Raw genomic sequence first — 19,503 nt, 5'->3', positions numbered from 1 at the left:
TGCTTCTAAGGAAAATTAAGGCCTTCTTTATCATCATATCCTTGAAAAACAAGACAGAAGGAAGAACAAAATTTTTCTACATATAAGCAATATTACCTATAAATTCACTAAATAAAACTTGTGAGGTGCTCTATATCTCTAGGCAAGAAAGGCTTCATCCAAAACTGACCTTTTAATTTCTATACACTGGACTCAAGAGAAAATGACAGCAGTTTTAAAGTGATGCTGGTTTACTTCTATTAGCTAATTTATATGAAACTAGCTTTCTGAATCCTGAGAGCTGGCTTAGATATTATTCAGAACATGTGAAATTTAGCTGAGAACCAGAAAGAGAATTCACTGAAAATCACATCTATAATCTTAATAAAGGAAATTATTCTGTTGAGCTTCTACTATATATGCCAGAGACTGTGGTTCCTTGCATATGTGGTCAAATTTAATCCCTACTTCAAGTCACCAGAACAAGTTTTTGATTGATTTTTAGCCTTCAGGGTAAAAAATAAGTTATTACTGATTACATTTAAAGTTGTAAAACTACAGAACTGCTTTGGGTTGCTCTTCTTTTACTAAAAATATGAATACATAAATACTAAGTTATAATTCAAACCATTTTATACTTGAAAGCTGCTAAAATCTTTTATAACTTAGTAGTATAAAATTCTACTTTATTCTTTAATTATATTTAAGTGTGATACTGAAAAGAGAACAAAACAAACCCAATCTAAAATAGACCAGCAGTAAATCCATTACTAGTTGCAGTCAAGGAATAATGATTAACTCATATCCCTATGAAGTAATCATTTCACTTTAGCAAGTGAATTTTCTTACCCTGAGACAGAAATGGTACAAGGTTAGATTAAAAAAAAAAAGACAATTCAGGTATATCATTATTTAATATCTAAAATACTGGTGTGAAGTAACATGCAACACTGAACACATAAAACTCCCATTGTATAAACATAATAAATGTAAGTATTCATGTTTAGAACTACAATATTTACAGCACCACTTCTGTTGCTCTTCCTGTATATAGTAGCAAAACTCTAAAATCTTGCATACTTAATGATGCAAAAGTTTGATTACCTCCTTAGTTCCAACAATACTTTTTAATTTAGTAACTACTAAACCCCGATTAAGGTCAGTAAGGGAGATTTTGTCCCAATGAAGAAGCTACGTCTGTTACTGATTGTACGATTAAATGCACATCTGGCAGGAGAGTGGCTATATCTGTACAACTGTAGATACACCTAGTAACTCCTTAATAATCTATATAATTTGAGCAAAATCTACCCCAAATCACACAGCTATTGATTTTTAAGGGCATATTTCCTTTTCCAAAATCGTGCATAAGAGTAAACAACTCTATTCACCAATTATCTTAAGAAATTTGAGAAGCCTCAGTTTCTTAAAAAGTGGCATCAATGATTTAATAAGGACGATATTTCATCTAGTATAATTTAAACTCTTTTATTTTTTATTAGTATACATTAACATTAAAAAAAAACGAAACTAGAAATTTGTCTGGGTTTAAATTCTTAAAATGCAACGGGCTGCTGACGTGCCACACATTCCCTTTTTAAGCTTTCACAATGGCTTCCAAATAATCTGATGCCAATTTACAGATTTTAGTTGTAAAAAGGAAAGCCTAGTAAAGAAAAGGCTCTGGAATATAAAATACATTCTGTGGAATATAAAATCAGCTCAACTCTAAAGTCTAATCTTTTTATAACTACATGGCCACAATTTAAAATATTTTTACAGCGGTAGATCTGGCATCTATTGAAAAAACACATGGCATGACTTCAGATTAATACAATACTTCCTACATTTTAAAATAAAAGAAGAATGTTTAAAATCAGTCAGCAAATCTTACCACTCATTTTGTTTCTACAGTAGCAGCAGAGAAGAAAATCCAACAAGGAAACAGCGTAGTACACGTTAACAGCTTTAATTGGAGAACGGCGGCGGCTTCTTTCTGTTTTTTTTTTTTTTTTTTTTTTTTTTTTTGCGAAGCTGTGAGAGGAAAAGATCCTTTGACCGAGTCACGTGATGCATATCACGTGACCCGCAGTGACCCGCGGAAAGGGGGAAAAAAACAACCAAGCGTTCCTGCCGGCAGTGTTTGGGATACAGTAAATGATTAAATGATTTCTACTGATTCTGCCTTCGATTTGACCATTTTAGGACTCCCTTATGAACCAACTCAAAAGCTCATCAAAATATACATGGAGAAATAGATATCTGATGTAAAACAAGTCTCTTTGTTCTTACCTTCCTCTGATAACATAATGAGCACTATCTACTAATTCGTTTTATTACCCAGGCGGCTGCTTTTCATTTATAAATTTTAGAATACATATAACACTTACTAATTTACAAGATTTGCTCTGAAATGTCCTTGTGTAAATTGACGCACTCTCCATACTCAACCCATAAGGAATGCCCACGGTATACAAAAGAATTGTCTGTAAAACACAGGCTTGATCAGCGTGTTCCTCAAACATGGGGTTTTTATTTCAGGCTGGCATTTAACCTCTCAAGCTAATAAAGGCTACCCCTTTTATTACTGGTTTTACTTCCTTTTTCCTGATTTTTTGTTGTTATTAAAGATTTAACCCAGACATTAATACAGATACTTGGTGGATGGCATTCTCACTCATATCCATGAAATCTGAAAAGACAGGTCATGATTGGGGTTTAGAGCACTGTATTCAAGCATGTGTGGAGACCAGGAAAGAGACTACAGATGGTCAGTTACAAAAGAGGGGAATAAGACTGTGAGAACTTTTGGGGGTCTTTTCATTACTTTATGGTGCTATGCAGTTAAGGAAATTTATTAACAGCTAATACACATATACAGGTAATGATAATGATTGTGATTTGTAACAAGCTGCACAGTGGAAAGAAAATGGATTTTGGTATCAAAAGATGTAAGTTTTAATAACAGCTTCAATATTTATTAGCAAGGCAATTTACTGCTCTTCTGTGAGTCTGTTTCCTTCTGTAAAAAGGTTAAAATAATCAACCTCATAGCACTGTTGAGAGAATCAAATTAGATAAATTTGAATTACCAAATACGATTGGCAGCACTCAATAAATATAGTTATTATTATAAGTATGATCACTATGTGTTTTAAAAAATAATAATGATATAGTGCAGAGTATATACAGGGCACTATCCAATGTTTTACAAGTGTTAACTCACTTAATCCTCACAATAATTGAAGTAGGCATCATTTATAGGTTAAGGAAATTGAAGCAGAATGCGACTGGGTAACTTGACGAGGGCACACAATGAGGCAAAGCCAGGATACTCTAACAATAAGGCAATATTTTAAAAATATGTAAACGATGTTGAAAGACTCAGTCTTCCAAAAAGGTAGAAAAGAACTGGCAAGGGATAACCTGGAGCAATAGATTTCAATAAATACTGGGTTGGCCAAAATGTGCCTTCGGTTTTTAAGTAAAAATAAAAGATACATTTTTCATTTTCACCACGAACTTTATTGAACAACATATTCACCCTTTTGTTCCACTACCTTCTGCCACTTTCAGGCAACTTCATAATTCCATCTTCCCAAAACTTTTTATCTTTTTGAGCAAAGAACTGTTCCAGGTGCCTTTTACAGTCTTCCAAGGAATTGAAATTTTTTCCATTAAGAGAATTTTGTAAAGACCGAAATAAATGGAAATCCGAAGGTGCAATGTCTGGTGAATACGGTGGATGAATCAGAACTTCCCAGCCAAGCTGTAACAGTTTTTGCCTGGTCGTCAAAGAAACATGCAGCCTTGGTTATCCTGATGGAAGATGATGTGTTTTCTGTTGACTAATTCTGGAGGCTTTTCGTCAAGTGTCGCTTTCAGTAGGTCTAACTGGGACCAGTACTTCTTGGAATTAATCGTTTGATTTTCTGGAAGAAACTCAGAGGACTCCCTTCCAATACCACCACGTACACATCACCTTCTTTGGATGAAGGCCAGCCTCTGGTGTGGTTGGAGGTAGTTCATTTCACTTGCCCCACGATCTCTTCCATTCCACATTATTGTACAGTATCCACTTTTCATCACCCGTTACAATTTGTTTTAAAAACAGAACGTTTTCATTATGTTTAAATAGAGAATTGCATGCAGAAATATCATCAAGAAGGTTTTTTTCCGCTTAACTTACATGGAACCTAAACATCAAGGCGATTAACATAACCAGGTTGGTGCAAATTATTTTCAACGCTTGATTTGGATATTCTGAATATGACTGCTATCTCCTGCGTGGTATAATGCTGACTGTTCTCAATGAATGTCTCGATTTGATTGCTATCAACTTCAACTGGTCTACCCGACCATGGAGCATCGTCCAGCGAGAAATCTCCAGCACGAAACTTCTCAGACTACTTTTGACACGTTCGATCAGTTACAGCACCTTCTCCATACACTGCACAAATCTTTTTCTTGCGTTGCAGTTGCGTTTTTACCTCTCTTGAAATAATAAAGCATAATATACCAAAAATGTTGCTTTTTTTCTTCCATCTTCAATATTGAAATGGGTACATAAAAATTCACCAGTTTTGACAGGCTTTTTTTTTTTTTTTTGGTGGCTGCGTTGGGTCTTCGTTGCTGCATGCTGGCTTTCTCTAGTTGTGGCGAGTGGGGGCTACTCTTCGTTGTGGTGCGCGGCCTTCTCATTGCGGTGGCTTCTCTTGTTGCGGAGCATAGGCTCTAGGCACGTGGGTGTCAGTAGTTGTGGCACGTGGGCTCAGTAGTTGTGGCTCGTGGGCTCTAGAGCACAGGCTCAGCAGTTGTGGCACACGGGCTTAGTTGCTTCAAGACATGTGGGATCTTCCCGGACCAGGGCTCGAACCCGTGTCTCCTGCATTGGCAGGTGAATTCTTAACCACTGCTCCACCAGGGAAGTCCCTTGATAAGCCTTTTTAAAAATGCATGCTGATATATAACAGCTGTCACATACAATCTAACAAAATTGTTTTGAATGAAATTAAAGACAACTAAGTGCTACTACAGCCATCTTAACGGAAAAAACTGAACGAACTTTTGGCCAACCCAATACATGCCAGACACTCCAGAGGAGATAAGACACTAAGGCAGCAGTCCCCAACCGTTTTGGCACCAGGGACTGGTTTCGTGGAAGACAATTCTTCCTAGGACAGGGCGGAGGGTGGGGAGGGGATGGTTCAGGTGGTAATGTGAGCAATAGGGAGTGATGGGGAGTGGTAGATGAAGCTTTGCTCTTGCCAGCCACTCGCCTCCTGCTGTGCAGCCCAGCGGGGGTGGGGCTGGGGCTGGGGTCCCCTGCACTGAAGGATCATTCTCACCAGTGGGGAAGGGAAATTGTTACCTTCTAAGTTCCTACTAAAAGGCAAGGCTACCCTGAAGAGCATGACTTAATAGTGAAGAGTCTCCTGGTCTCAACAGTATCTCCTCATAAATGTTGGATTCAGGCTCCCAGTAAATCCAATCATGCCTCTGATCTTCAGGCCCTAAACAAAAACCAAGCCCCAGCAGCCCACTTCCTCATTTTGGCTCATGTTCTCACACAGCTGTGTTTCCATTTCTTGACTCTTTCTTTAACTGATGATCTCCGTCTCAATTCTTTCCACTGTGCTCACTAGAACCTTTTCTCTAGTATAAATTCCCCTATATCCTCAACCTTTTCACAGTACACCTGTTCATGTGCTTTCTTTAAATGAAACCTGGTCTTCCCCAGGACAGTTTTTCCAGCAGCCACTGGGAGCAGAGGCTTCCCATTCTCCCCTGCGGCAGTCTCCAGACCCCACAAGGCTGCTTCCATTACCACTGTCCTTCCTGTTTCTTCTTTCTTGAGATCATGCCATAGGAACATACCACCCTCTACCCCTTCTCACTGCTGTCATGCTCAGTCCTCATTTCTTGAGAACTTTGGCATCATGTTCACAGTGTTTTTCCCAGCTCTTGCCCATCAGCACAATGACTTTCATGTCCAAGAAAACCTAAATTCAACTTTTCCTGAACTCTCCTCTTCCATTCTGTTTTTAGTAACCCATGTTCAAAGACATATCTTGGAACTTATCACTTAGAATTCCACTATTTCATCTTTGAAATCTTCAACTTTCATGTTTCCGTCTCTGGCCACTATATCTATCTTTCATCTCTCCAGTTCTCTTTCTTCTACAACATCTGGTCTTCCTCATAATGATTTCCCGTTTCTCCTGATCCACCACTGTCTTCATGGCCTGATCTTTTTTCCCATTCATATCTTCCTTTTACTTCCCCTGCATTAAAATTCCCCAATTTTAATCAATCAAATAAGTATCTTCTCATAGACCTGAACTGTAGAAATCAAATGGTACTCGGACTGGCATGTTTATAAATTTAGTTATATCCAACCTTAACTCAGCCATCAGCATTGCTCAGGAATCCTTTCAGGAAGTTATCCCTGGTTAAGAACCTATATCCTGTTTTCTACAGTGATTATCAGAGATCTTCACCACTTTCTAAGGACCTTCCCCAACCCGACCTCAACTATATATCTCAGCATGAAACTGAACTCTTTCAATGTTATTTACAAACTTTTCTCACCTCTTCTATTTTCAGAAGAATCACTGTCCCTTCACATTAGGTCAAAGCTATCTCTCCACTTCTACTCTTGATCTGATCTCCATTTCTTACTGGGGTCTTTACTTTATTGGTCTGTCATCAGTACCCTCTTAACAGTACCCTCTTAACAAGACTTAGCTCTATACCCTTACTATCCCCAACTATCCCCATAGTTGCCACAGAGTTCTATTGCCCAGGATTAGCAACAGGGTCCATACTTTCAAGGACCTTTCAGTTATATAACAAAAATATAAGTTAAATGTATTTTATATTTCCTAAAGACCTTGTTAATTCAAGAATGTGCATCAAACACTTTTCCCATAGAAATAAAGTGAGAGGATGCACTGAGAATATCACAATTACAGGAAAACATTATGCAGTGATGAGTATTCATTTTCCCTTTCTACCTGATTATATGACAATTTTAACAAACTTAAAATGCTCCTGCTTTTTATTTCCTCAACACTGTCTCAAATATTTTGCAGAAGGCTCTCTTAAATTAGGAGCATGACATGTCAGCAACTGTATGGACTTCTTGATAACATTTTAATGCATTAACTATTACCATTCCTGAAATAATGATTTTCAGGTAGGCTTGTCAGTGTAGCACTATACTTGGGTGATGCTGTTTATAAGCACTTATTGGGTAAAAGGCACTGGTCTAAGTGCTTTACAGACATTAACTCATCTAATCTGCATAATATTCCTGTGAAGTAGTATGACTATTATTTCCATATTATAGGTGAGGAAACTAAGATACAAAGAGGTTAAGTAACTTGCAAAGTCTCACAGCTAGTAAGCCAGCAATAGAATTAGGTGGTCTAGCTCTGTAACCCATGCTTTTCAACACGACATTACTCTGCTTCAGTTGTTTAGGATATAACAAATATTAAAAATTATAAAATAAATGAGAAAAATTGCAGCATAATAATACCAAAATTCACTTGAAGATAAACCACAAACAGAAAAGCAATGAACATTTGGATGGAAGATCCCACACAATACACCCCAAATATCTGTTAGTTACATATAATGGTAACAAAGCAAAATGTACCTAAATGTATCTCACTGAAATTGAGAAGACATTGAGAAGAAAGATCCTAAATATTTCTACCAAGTGAGGGATATCATATGGAAAATAGTCAGTGAATTACTTAATAACGAAACCTGTTCCAAAAGATAATTTAAGGGAATTTAAGAGACAAACACAGCATCAAAAACAAAAGCTAAAAAACCCCCTAAAAAACCAACCGACCAAACAAACAAACAAAAAGACCTCAAAACAAAACAGATGACAAACTGAAGAAAAGGGAAAATTAACATAGGGAAAATTAAGATAGAAAAAATAATATAAATAAGAAGTGAGGCTGGTATTATGTATGCCCTTTCTAGAGTTGGGCCATAAAACCTTTCTGGTTTGTATGAGCTGAAATGTGATTGAGATATCAAGGACCACACTGTCAAGCTAGTCCTCATTTTCTGCATATCAAGTACATCTCAAACTGCATAGCCCCAGTGATTTGGCTTGAAAAAAACTAGAGCAGGTATAAAGTAATGCTGACTTAGGTCATAAATGAAATTTAGTAAAGCATCAATAAATGTAAAACTTTTAAGCAATGTATCCTCAAAAATAACTACTAGTTGCAAAATGAATAGCTAAATAGCAAGCCAGCTATATCAGCTGACTTGTAGAAAGGGATTATTATCTATGAAGCAAATGAGAAGCTGGAAGAGTTGACTATGATTTTATAAAATTCCTTCTGGCAATAAAGAAGATTAGTTGTTTATTAAGGCTGCTCTTAGACTGTAATAGTAAGTCTGGGTCATTTGCATGTCAGAAAATTTAAGAGGCAGACTCATTCACCTTAGCAAAAAGTAGTTTCAAATCATATAAAATGTAAATTTAAAAGAGTGGGGGGACTTCCCTGGTGGCACAGTGGTTAAGAATCCGCCTGCCAATGCAGGGGACACAGGTTTGAGCCCTGGCCCAGGAAGATCCCACATGACATGGAGCAACTAAGCCCATGTGCCACAACTACTGAGCCTGCGTTCTAGAGTCTGTGAGCCACAACTACTGAGTCCGCATACCTAGAGCTGGTGCTCCACAACAAGAGAAGCCACCGCAATGAGAAGCCTGCGCACCCCAAAGAAGAGTAGGCCCTGCTCACCGCGACTAGAGAGAACCCGTGCACAGCAACAAAGACCCAACGCAGCGAAAAATAAATAAATTTATTTAAAAAAAAAAAGAGTGGGGATGTGAAGTATGTCCTTCTTCTACTCCTCTACAAATACATAGCTAATCCTCCAAAAGACTGACTCTGACGATGACAGTGGCGCTGATTCTTGTGGCAGTATTAAGGTACAGGTTCTGAAAAAGCATCTAAAGAACATGTATTAAGCTTATGCAGCTTAGACCATAACTGATGCATGTCCATAGTGTCAAGGGACCAAGAAAAGGTTAATGAAGTCTGCAACTAATCAAGTGCTCTATGGGAGGGAGTATATTACAGGGGAGTGGCTGACAGCGGTATAGGCAAATAACCTCAGGAAGATAAGGGGAGCAAAGGATTGGAATCTATAACTTTATCTTGGACACAGATCAAACCTTGTTTATATTAAGTCTATTTGCTTGCCCATGTTTTTCCTCTTTCGCCTTTCAGGAGCCTTAGTGACCTTGCAGATGGAGCCACCACCGAGACTGCAAGGAGTTAGCTGTCCCTAGCCCTCCTTTATCTACAAGTACTTTGCTCTACTGCTAAGTACCTTAACTGTTATCCTTGACTTGCTTCTGCCAGGGGTCAGGGAAAGAGAAATGGTTTATTCCAGTTGCCTTTAAGTTTAATCACAGGTTAAAGTAAAAACAAGAGATGGACAAACTGCTTGTTTAGATGAGATCATGGCAGAAGCTGGAAATACAAAATGATGGCTGATCATATACATTAGAGCTTATTTTAATGGAACTACTAATTATACTGTTAAAAAATGAAACGTCTGAAACAAATGTTAAACCGGTTAGATACCAAAATGACAGGCATAAACTGGGACTGTCCTAGACAAAATGGGACATAAGGTCACCCTATTAATAGGGGATGCTTATTTGTTAAGGCTACAAAACACCTGGCAACATTTATTCACATGAGGCTGGCAATTAGCACAGGCCTTGAGTCTAGGTATTTAACGAGCTGGTGATCATAATTTGGGAATAGAATGAGGCAGGAAGTTACAGAAGAAAGAGAAAAGATCAAGGTAATTATTATTCACTGCTTTAGGGGCCTATCTTTTCCTTGAAAACTTATTATTCATTTTTAAGGCTGGATAAAGTAGACTTTAAATCAGGGGCCTAAGTATGATTCAGAATTATGGGTAAGTTCATTTATCTGTGTACAGGTAATTGAAAATTTTTATAATTAGATTTGTAAGCATTTAGATATATCAGTGATAAGCACACTAAGTAGAAAAAGGGTGAAGAATGACTATCACATTATGGTTAGAATCTACCTCTAGCATTAAATCAAACTGTATATTGATAGAAAACTTAAAGTAGGAGATGTGTTTACCAAGCACCTGCTTCTAAACAAGAGTTATTTTTAGTGTACTTGTTTAGAAAGCTACAAAGGCTATGATATTAATGTGCATGGATGCAGCAGGTTGTGAACATTACTATTTTTAGTATCAGTCTAATGTGAACAATGATGAATCATTCTTTGTTATTCTAGTAGGAAACAGTGCTTGGGATTTACTGCAGCACATTAACTATGTCTCAGTAACTGTACACCCACACACTGACATCACACAGGCAGTGATATGGATCAATGACGCAAATCCTGTCAGGATCAAACATTCAGGCCACAGCAGTTGAAAAAAAAACTGCCTGCATGACAGGGCAGACCAGTCATCCAACATGTACAAACTGCATTAAATCAGTAGTGCTGATGTTGAAAAGGGTTGTGTTAGGTCCTTTTTATATAATAGCTAAACTTTTTTATTTAATTATAGATTTCCCACATACAGACTCTATCTTTAAGCTTCCTCACAGCTTCTGTGGTTTAAGGCCTGGACCTTTTAAAACATGTCTTAAGGCTCCACCAGCCACATAAGTTCTCTTGGAAAATAGCCTCTGTAGCCAGGCTATCTATCTATCTGATCTATCTAATCTAATCTAATCTATCTATCTACCTACCTACGTACCTACCTGTCTATCTATCTATCTCCCTACCTACCTGTCTACCTACCTATGTATCTATGTATCTATCGATCTATCTATCCATTTAGGCTGCATTGGGCCTTCGTTGCTGCAAGCCGGCTTTCTCTAGTGGTGGCGAGCGGGAGCTACTCTTCGTTGCGGTGCGCGGGCTTCTCATTGCGGTGGCTTCTCTTGTTTCATTCTATCACTGATGTTCTGACATAATCAGACTAACATGAAAACATGCCTTTCCCATGCTCTCAGGCACCTGCTTTCATGTTGTTTCCTCAACTAGTGGTGTTTCTTATGAGAGCTTGAAAAAAAAAAGAAGGAAAGGTAAGGGTTCTCCCTCATCCTAAGGTTGGTTAGTTTTTTTAACTGTTAATCATCTGAAAGAAATATTTTGAAAACGTAAAAATTACTGAGACAGTTGTCTTCATAGTTCTTTTTGAGGGGTAATCTTTAAATCTAGATTTTCCATAGTAGAAACCAAATGCTATTTCACAGTTGAAAATATTTCTGTACTTCCCACTGCACAGCAACTGTCTTCATGAGAAGACTGAACTGTAAGGTCTTATTTTTCTCTATCATGATTTATATATTTTGATCATCTGCTATTAGCTTCTATTTTACTCTAATCATTTCATTTCAGCCTTCTCAGGGCAAGTCTCTATCAGCTAACACAGTCTTAAATGGAAAAGAGAAGATTAAAAACTCACTGTGCTGATGGCATGCTAAAGACTTCAAAGAGTTAGGAAAAAACTCCACGAAAGACAGGAACAGAGACCTTGTCTCCCTCTCATTCTCTTCAAAGGTTCAAACATTACCAGACTGGGAAGAAGAATCTTATTTTTTAAAATTTATTTATTTTTATTTTTGGCTGCATTGGGTCTTTGTTGCTGTGCGCAGGCTTTCTCTAGTTGCGGTGAGCAGGGGCTACTCTTCGTTGCGGTGCACGGGCTTCTCATTGCGGTGGCTTCTCTTGTTGTGGAGCACGGGCTCTAGGCACACGGGCTTCAGCAGTTGTGGCACTCGGGCTCAGAGCCACTGGCCTTTGGATTCTAACTCAATTACACCAAATTTCTGAGTTCTCCAGCTTGTAGTCAACAAATTGTGGGACTTCCTGGAGAACCCTAATACACATTCCAAGCCTTTCTTATGAGAAAGAGCTATAAAACCAAAAAGCATTTTGAACCTAACGTGCTCAGAAATAAATTAATCATTTCCATCCTTCTACCCAAACCAATTCTTTTTTTTCTTCTTCTATATTTTGAGGAAAAGAGAAAGAAACTGTCATTTATCTTTATGTTCAACTGACTTGTGAAATCTGTAAAGCATTTTTAGTCTCTTCTTACCCTCTGAATTGAGCCCCCAGGTCTTATCCTTACTACTTTTCTGGGGGGTTTATTTTCCTGTTTCAAATCAATACTTCAGTGGCTCCCTGTTCCTTTCAGGATAACACCTGAACTCTTTAGCATGCAATATAAAGGCATTTGTAACACAGCCTATGTTTCCATTTTTAGTCTCATTTTCTGATACTCCTCAATGTATTCTGTTCTCCAATCTATTTCTTTAATCATACCTTTTCAGTCTCCTCTAACTTCTCTGTGTACATGCTATTCCTTCTGCTTCTAAGATATTTTCTCAATTATTTTTCCTCTTAGTTAACTTCTATTTCTTTAAGCATCATCTTTTCCTGCACAGTTCAACAACTATTCCAAGCTGGGTAAGGTATGTCTCCTCTGGCCTCCCACATATATCTGGGCATACCTAATTCCATCATAGCACCTATTACCCTCTTCTGTTTTAACTGTGGTTTACTTGCCTGTCTACCTGACTGCGCTGTGAGGCAGGGTCTAAGTCTTTCAAATGGCTGTCAAGAATGAGCTGTCCTTCAGAATAGAAGAGATTTGGGCAAATTCTCTTTCCAGGAAAAGAGCATGCATGCACTTAGTTACTGTGTTTTCTGTGCTCTGGCAAGCCCCTGAGCATGGGAGATTGAGTACAAGAAGGTGAGAAATTCCAACATATTAAGGCTAAAAATAATGTTAAAATATTGAAATATAATCTTTCATTGTAATGATAAAGGGATTTTCCAAAAACGTTGAGGGATTATATAATAAAATGAAGCAGAAGAGTATATCGAAGACAAGAGAACTTTGCTGATCCATACAAAATGGAAACAGGATTCGATTAAAGTGTACCCTCTAAAAGTGAATCAACATCCTCAAATAATGTTATTGCACAGATTTTGAGATCAGAATCCTATGTTAAAATTGACTCTGGCAGAAAGTAACTTAACTTTTGGAGCCTTAGAGAAATTAGTACATACTTGCAAGGAAATCTTCTACCACCACTCTTATTATGTTGTTGCCTGACTCTTAAGGTTAATGGCGGCATGTTTGGATGTGCCTTAATATAATACCATAACCACAGTCAGGGGCAAAGTCATACTTTTATAAATATAAGGAGGGTCTTTATTAGATATGAAATTATGCCTAGTGTTAGTTGCTGTGACACAGGAAAATGAGAATTGTGAAAGGATGATTTTTCCATCCCTTTATATCTAGGTAGGTACTAAAAATCACATTTAACATGTTGCCACATAAAGAAAGGAACCAGAAAAGATCTTTTCTTTTCCTGGGACAATCTCTGCAGATAGGTACAAGCGTATGTAAATCAGATTATGTAATTAATTCATGGTAGTCTCTTTATGACTTTATATAAATGCTCACTGAAGAGCCTAGCCTTGCCTTATCCCAGCTATGCTTCTGTGAAAAAACCAGAAAGGTTTATGCCTAGGTTAGACTGCTTAATTAGCACTTCCCTGAGTCTAAAATTGTGGCTGCAGTTACTACAAGGCTAAAATAAGGTAAATCTCTGTATCAGTAATTCAGATGCTCTTCTCACCAGGAGATCCTTCTAGTGAAGCTAACTTTAGAGAGTGTGGTTTTTATTTTTAATAAGGAAGGTGATTTTTCTATATACTCTTACATACGGTTAAGAAAATGAATGCAAAGCACAAAACAGGTTTGTAGTAAATACTGGTTCCTTTCCTAGCATCCCTTCACAGAATGATTTGGTTAAATAGAGAGGATCCAAACAAACACATCTTCTTTCAAAAATACAGCCTAGCTTATACTGGTACTTTTTTGGGGTTGACAAAATCCTCAACATCTAAGGTTTATTGCCCTGGGTTCTACCTGTCCTCTTGAATGTCAGAATTCTTTAAGCCATTTGTAAATTATGGTATCAAATTTACAAATTTCTTTTTTTCCACCCCCTTGATTTAAAAAATTGTCAGACTATTATAAGCTTGGTATGTCCCTTTTTTTTTTTTTTTAAGTTTTTACTAGTTAAAAAATCCACTTATCTGCACCAAAATACATTGTATGGTACATCATTTTCCTTAATAAGCTCAGGGTCTCAGCTTTTAAGAAACAAAACTATAAATTTTATAAAATGAAATTGGGACTAAATTTAGAAGGAATTAAAACATTTATATGGTTATTTAAGCAATTAATATTTGTCAAAATTATCAAATTATACAGAAAGTATAAAGAAGAAAAAATACTACTGTAATCCTACCAAATAGGGGCAGGCACTTGAAGGAAATGTGCTCAAATTATTTTTGATGCATATATATTCATTAATAATATTTTTCCTTATTACAGAAGAACTAATTCTGTTGATATCCTTAGTAATGTATAATCACATAAACAGCCTTCAAGATTCAAGTCCTGATAAAATAAAACTACTAATTAATAATCTTTTTAATCTTCCATTTTGGGGAGGTAAAAAGTAAAAAACAGAGCTTATCCTTTGAGTATCCTCTAGGAAGTATCTCCTAGTCCCTGGACTGGTTTGGATGTTCCTGCTAGAGCTTCTATAGCACCCTTCCTGTTCTCTTCAATCACAGCCCTTTTCTCACTTTACTAAATACTTTTGACTGTCTTCCCTATGAGATTGTAAACTTCGTGGAGGGCAGGGATAGGGTCTACCTTACTCATCACTAAATCTCCAGAGTTTTGGAATAGTGACTGTACATATCAAGTTCATAATAATTTGCTAAATAAAAGAATGGGTTTTAAAAGAAACCTAATATTCTAATCTAGACTCAGCAATTTATTCAACTCAGTCTTCTAAATAATCTACACTATAGTACCATACAATCAGTATTAATGCTTATAATGATTTAGGGCACTGGCAGATTCTGAATTATTTTCAGTACATTCTGTTTACTAAGGCTAAATATAAGTGTTTATTTTGTAAACATTTTCAGTAATATGATTTGGAAAAAGCTTTTCTGGTTTTCAGTTAATCAGAAAGGTATTTTAACAAAAACACACTGCCCCAGGTCAATGTTTAAAGCATACTCCTTATGCCATAGTTATTAACTCTAATAATATCATCTTTGGCAAAAATATCTTAAAGCCAACGGATGAAGGTTTCTTCCCCAAAAGATGAGAAGGCAGAATCAAAAGATACTAACCCTCCCTTTGACCCTCCCCCATCTTTTTAGGGTAATAAAAATTAAGATCTTTCTCAAGTATAAATGGGGAAAGAACCTTTTCAAATTCTAATACTTAGTGTTTTTAATATAAAATCTGGTATTGTTTACTCCTTAAAATTCTTATGGTGGACTCTCTCTTCAAAGAAGAGGATTAGTAAATTAAACATGCTTTGAGATGTGCTCTGAGGAAAAATGACGTTTTGCGATTAAAAGCAAAAGAGATTTTTTTTTTTTTTTTGCCCTAGCATCATGTAGTACAACGTATATAAGGCTAAGTGGTACTTTTTATTTGGTATATTTCTTTTTTATTTATTTATTTTTAATTGGTGTATAATTGTTTTACAATGGTGTGTTAGTTTCTGCTTTATAACAAAGTGAATCAGTTATACATATACATATGTTCCTATTAAGTGGTACTTTTTGATAGCGTTGGTCTTAGGGTTCAGAGATGAATTTATGAGTAAAGTTCTTGGTCTACAGTAATTTGGTTTCAGATCTTTAGAAATAAGACACTCCCATTTCTAGAATACAATTTTGAATGACTTGCAGTAAGTATATGAAAATATTTCAGAAAAAAGTATGTGGTTGAGAGGAACGAACTATTGTTAAGCTATGAGTAGCGTGCCATCTTAGGTACTTTATGTTTGAGAAGTAGCTATGAAGTGTGGACTCTGCAACCAGACTACCAGAGCTCAGATCCCAGCTCAGCCACTCAGTAACTGGTAACTCCGGGCAAGTTATTAACCTATGTCTCAGTTTCCTTGTCCATAAAATGAAGATAGTAATAGCTATCTCACAGCATTGATGGGAGAATCAAATAGATTAATTATATGTAGAATGTTTACAAAAGTTAACTGGTGCAGTAATTATTCAATAACCATTAGACAGTATCATACATGCTAATTAAATTAGAGTCACTTTCTACCCCTTTTCCCATTACCTGAGGATCTGTAACGCATTGGTATTGCAATTAGAAATGAGTAAGTGCTGAAATAAAGACAATTCGATTGCTTATTCCTAAAATAAGTCAATAAACATTCAGAGTTTCCATAAATGCAAGGGGAAGGTCCAGGTGCTATAGGGAGGGAAAGGAGATCTAGCACAGAAGAATATAATATGGTTTTGTACCATCATCACTTGAGAAAGGTTGATGTGGGTCCAGATACCTGCATGTTTCAACTTCCCAGCTGATTCTGAAATCCCTTGGTGTAGTGATAAAAATTATCTTTACAGTCAGAAAGACCTTCATCTGAGTCCCAGATCTTCCAATAGCTAGCTTTGAGACTTTTATGAACCTTAGGTTTCTCACTCTTTTAAGGTTTAAATAAGATTAACTGCACACAGCATGATCCTGGCAGATAATGAACACTCAATTACATTATTAGTGGTGGACTCTAAAACAGAAAAAAGAGACAAAAACCAAAAAATAACATATGCCAAGTTAGAGATATAGGCCAGACGAGTGCAAAAGGAAATTGAGGAACACTTTTTAACCCTGGGGTGGTCAGAAAGAGAATCTCAAGAGGTGGAACTAATTAGTACTGGGTTTTGAAGAACTGCAAAAATTTAGAAAGCTCTCTTGTGTGTGTGCACATGTGCATGCACATGTGTGTGCACACTCTTGTGTGATTTTTCAGTGAAGGAGCAATGTGAACAAAGATAAGAGAGGGGTCTCTGTAAGAAATATTTAGAGACTAGAGTATCTACTAATCCTGGAATATTTGGAGTAGAAGTTTCCTGAAGTTAAAACTAGAAAGAAAGATTGGAATGAGGTGATGGAGTGCCTAGAAAATTAGGCTAAGAGTTATATGCTATATGAAATGAAAGAAGGCAAGGCTTTTCGGTTAGTTTTTAGCATGACTTCCTAAAAAGTCATGTTTTAGGAAGGCCAATCTTGTAGTTACAGAAATAAATATGGAAAAGTGACAGACTTCTGTAAAGAAATTTGAATCCTAATCAATGTGGGACTAATGTGCTTAAAAGGCCATAAAACTACTCAATTAGGTGTAATACATGCTCACACGGACTTCTGTGACAAGTTTTCATCAAATCTAGTTAGAAAGTATAGCTATCTAATGTGGAAACCTCCCCAATTTATATAGCTAGTTAGAGTGATTTGATAAGTTACAGTATCGTTAGCCTTGGTTTCCTCACTTAAGAAGAAGCTGCTTCATATAGACAGTTCTCAATTTACTAGAAAGTGAATTGGCAAGATGGATATTTAGAACCCAGAATGTATTACCTGACTCTCTCAACTTTATACATGATAGTAAGGCTCTGCTATAAATAAAAACTCACAAAATAAATACCGACATGGTCTAAAACAGCGGTCCCCAACCTTTTCAGCACCAGGGACCGGTTTCGTGAAAGACAATTTTTCCACAGATGGGGGGTGGGGGGATGGTGCAGGCGGTAATGCGAGCGATGCGGAGCAGCAGATGAAGCTTCACTCGCTCGCCCGCTGCTCACCTCCTGCTGTGCGGCCCAGCTCCTAACAGGCTGCGGACTGGTACCAGTCTGCAGCCCGGGGATTGGGGACCCCTGGTCTAAAAAGTAATTAAAATATTGTGCATATGCAATGACAACAAAAGTGGAAGGACCTTTTTCTATTAATTATTGTGAAATATCAGAATGTATCAAACACTTAAGGATACCTAATATACTTAATCCATTTTATATATATATATATATATGTATGGATATATGTATACATATTTGACATGGCCTCTTTTGGGCTGAGCTCACTGACTAAACTCCAAATGACAAAAATCTCAAGAGGGACAAAGAGGAGGAATGGAGAAATACTAATCCCAAAGGAACAGGTGAATGTGTCTGAGGGAAGGCAGACAAGTATCTTTTGGGTAAAAAGAAAGGGGGGAGGTGGAAGTTTCTTATATACAGCCCTTATTTATTTAAAATGGTTTTTTTTTTTTTTTTTTGACTGCACAGCGTGGCTTGTGGGATCTTAGTTTCCAGACCAGGGTTCAAACCCGTGCCCCCTGCAGTGGAGCACGGAGTCCTAACCACTGGACCAGCAGGGAATTCCCTAAAACGTTATTTTTAATAGGAAGTACATTTACAAGATTCAAAAATGAAAAAAATATAAAAAGGTAGAGAGGAAAAACTTTCACTCCATCCCTGTTCCCCATGTGATGCACCACCACCCCATAAGTAAACACTATAATTACTTTTGGAGGGTCTTTCAAGATTTTCAATTATTATTATTGTTTTTAAAAATAGTCTGTAGCATCTATTAGTTAGCTTCTAGTATTTGTTCTTCCCTTTTTCCACAGTAATAATCCCCTGAATGTTAGCTGGAATCCATGGTCAGCCCAACCAAAGGCAATTTTTAGTTCTCTTATCTAGCTAGAAGTGGTCAACTAAGCTATGGTCAATGAGAATGTGAGAAGTGATCTTTACAATCTCCAGAGTTTGTCCTAAAAGAAACAAGGCATGTCTTATATCTCTTTGTCTCTTCCTCTTTTCCATTCTGTCTGGGACACGGACATGGTGGTGAGCCATTCTGGATCATGCACATGAGTATGATGTGCAGATCCTAGGGATGGGAGATCAAGACAGAAGTAACCTGGGTCCCTTTACTGCCTATGGGGCAAAGAACTCCATACAAGTACTAATTGACTTTTAAACATAATGCATGAGAGAAAAAAAGTTCATATTATAATTGTCTTAGTTTTCTACTGCTGTGTAACATTAGCACAAACTTAGTGGTTTTAAAAAAAACACCCATTTATTAGCTCACAGTTCTGCAGTTCATTAAGTCCAGTCATAGTATGGACTGCATTCTCTACTCAGTCTCACAAAGTGAAAATCAAAGTATTGGCTAGGATGTGTTCTCATTTGGAGGCTGGAGTCCTCTTCCATCCAACCTCATGTGGTTTTGGCGGAATCAGCTTCTTGTGGCTGTAGGACTAAGATCCTCATTTCCTTGCTGGCTATTTTACACAATTATATTTCTGGGTCTCACTTTCCTTTTGCCATCACCACTCACTAAAATTTTTTTAAATTGAGATTTTTATCACTTATTTTAACAGAACTCACTAAACTGGTTTAGATTTCCTATTTCCAAGAGAACTTTAACAGTGATATTTTATTCATTAGGAACATAAAGAATTGAAGATAATTTGCCTATATTTTCCTTTTTAGCATAAACATTGCAATTTTTTCTTAACTAAGTCATATATAAAATAGTTTCTTTTGA

General features: G+C 36.9%; 1 protein-coding gene across 2 annotated transcripts in view; it reads right to left on the bottom strand.

Annotated features, from left to right (window-relative positions):
- Nucleotides 1-19,503, bottom strand: part of FNDC3A (fibronectin type III domain containing 3A) — a 160,569-nt gene that overhangs the window by 68,688 nt on the left and 72,378 nt on the right. Inside the window, exon 1 of one of the 2 annotated variants that reach the window (XM_029209731.1) lies at nucleotides 1,874-2,848. The exons of the other annotated variant lie outside the window; for it this stretch is intronic. Coding sequence (XP_029065564.1) covers nucleotides 1,874-1,880 — 7 coding nt within the window. The 5' untranslated portion in view covers nucleotides 1,881-2,848. Of the gene's footprint in view, nucleotides 1-1,873; nucleotides 2,849-19,503 lie in introns of those variants that run through there. 2 annotated transcript variants of the gene reach the window in all.

This window comes from Monodon monoceros, unplaced genomic scaffold (assembly GCF_005190385.1).
Source record: "Monodon monoceros isolate NGI ecotype Baffin Bay Population unplaced genomic scaffold, NGI_Narwhal_1 Super_Scaffold_8, whole genome shotgun sequence".
Lineage (NCBI taxonomy): Eukaryota > Metazoa > Chordata > Mammalia > Artiodactyla > Monodontidae > Monodon > Monodon monoceros.
Note: the sequence above shows the minus strand (reverse complement) of the source record. Positions and strands in the feature narration are given on the sequence as shown.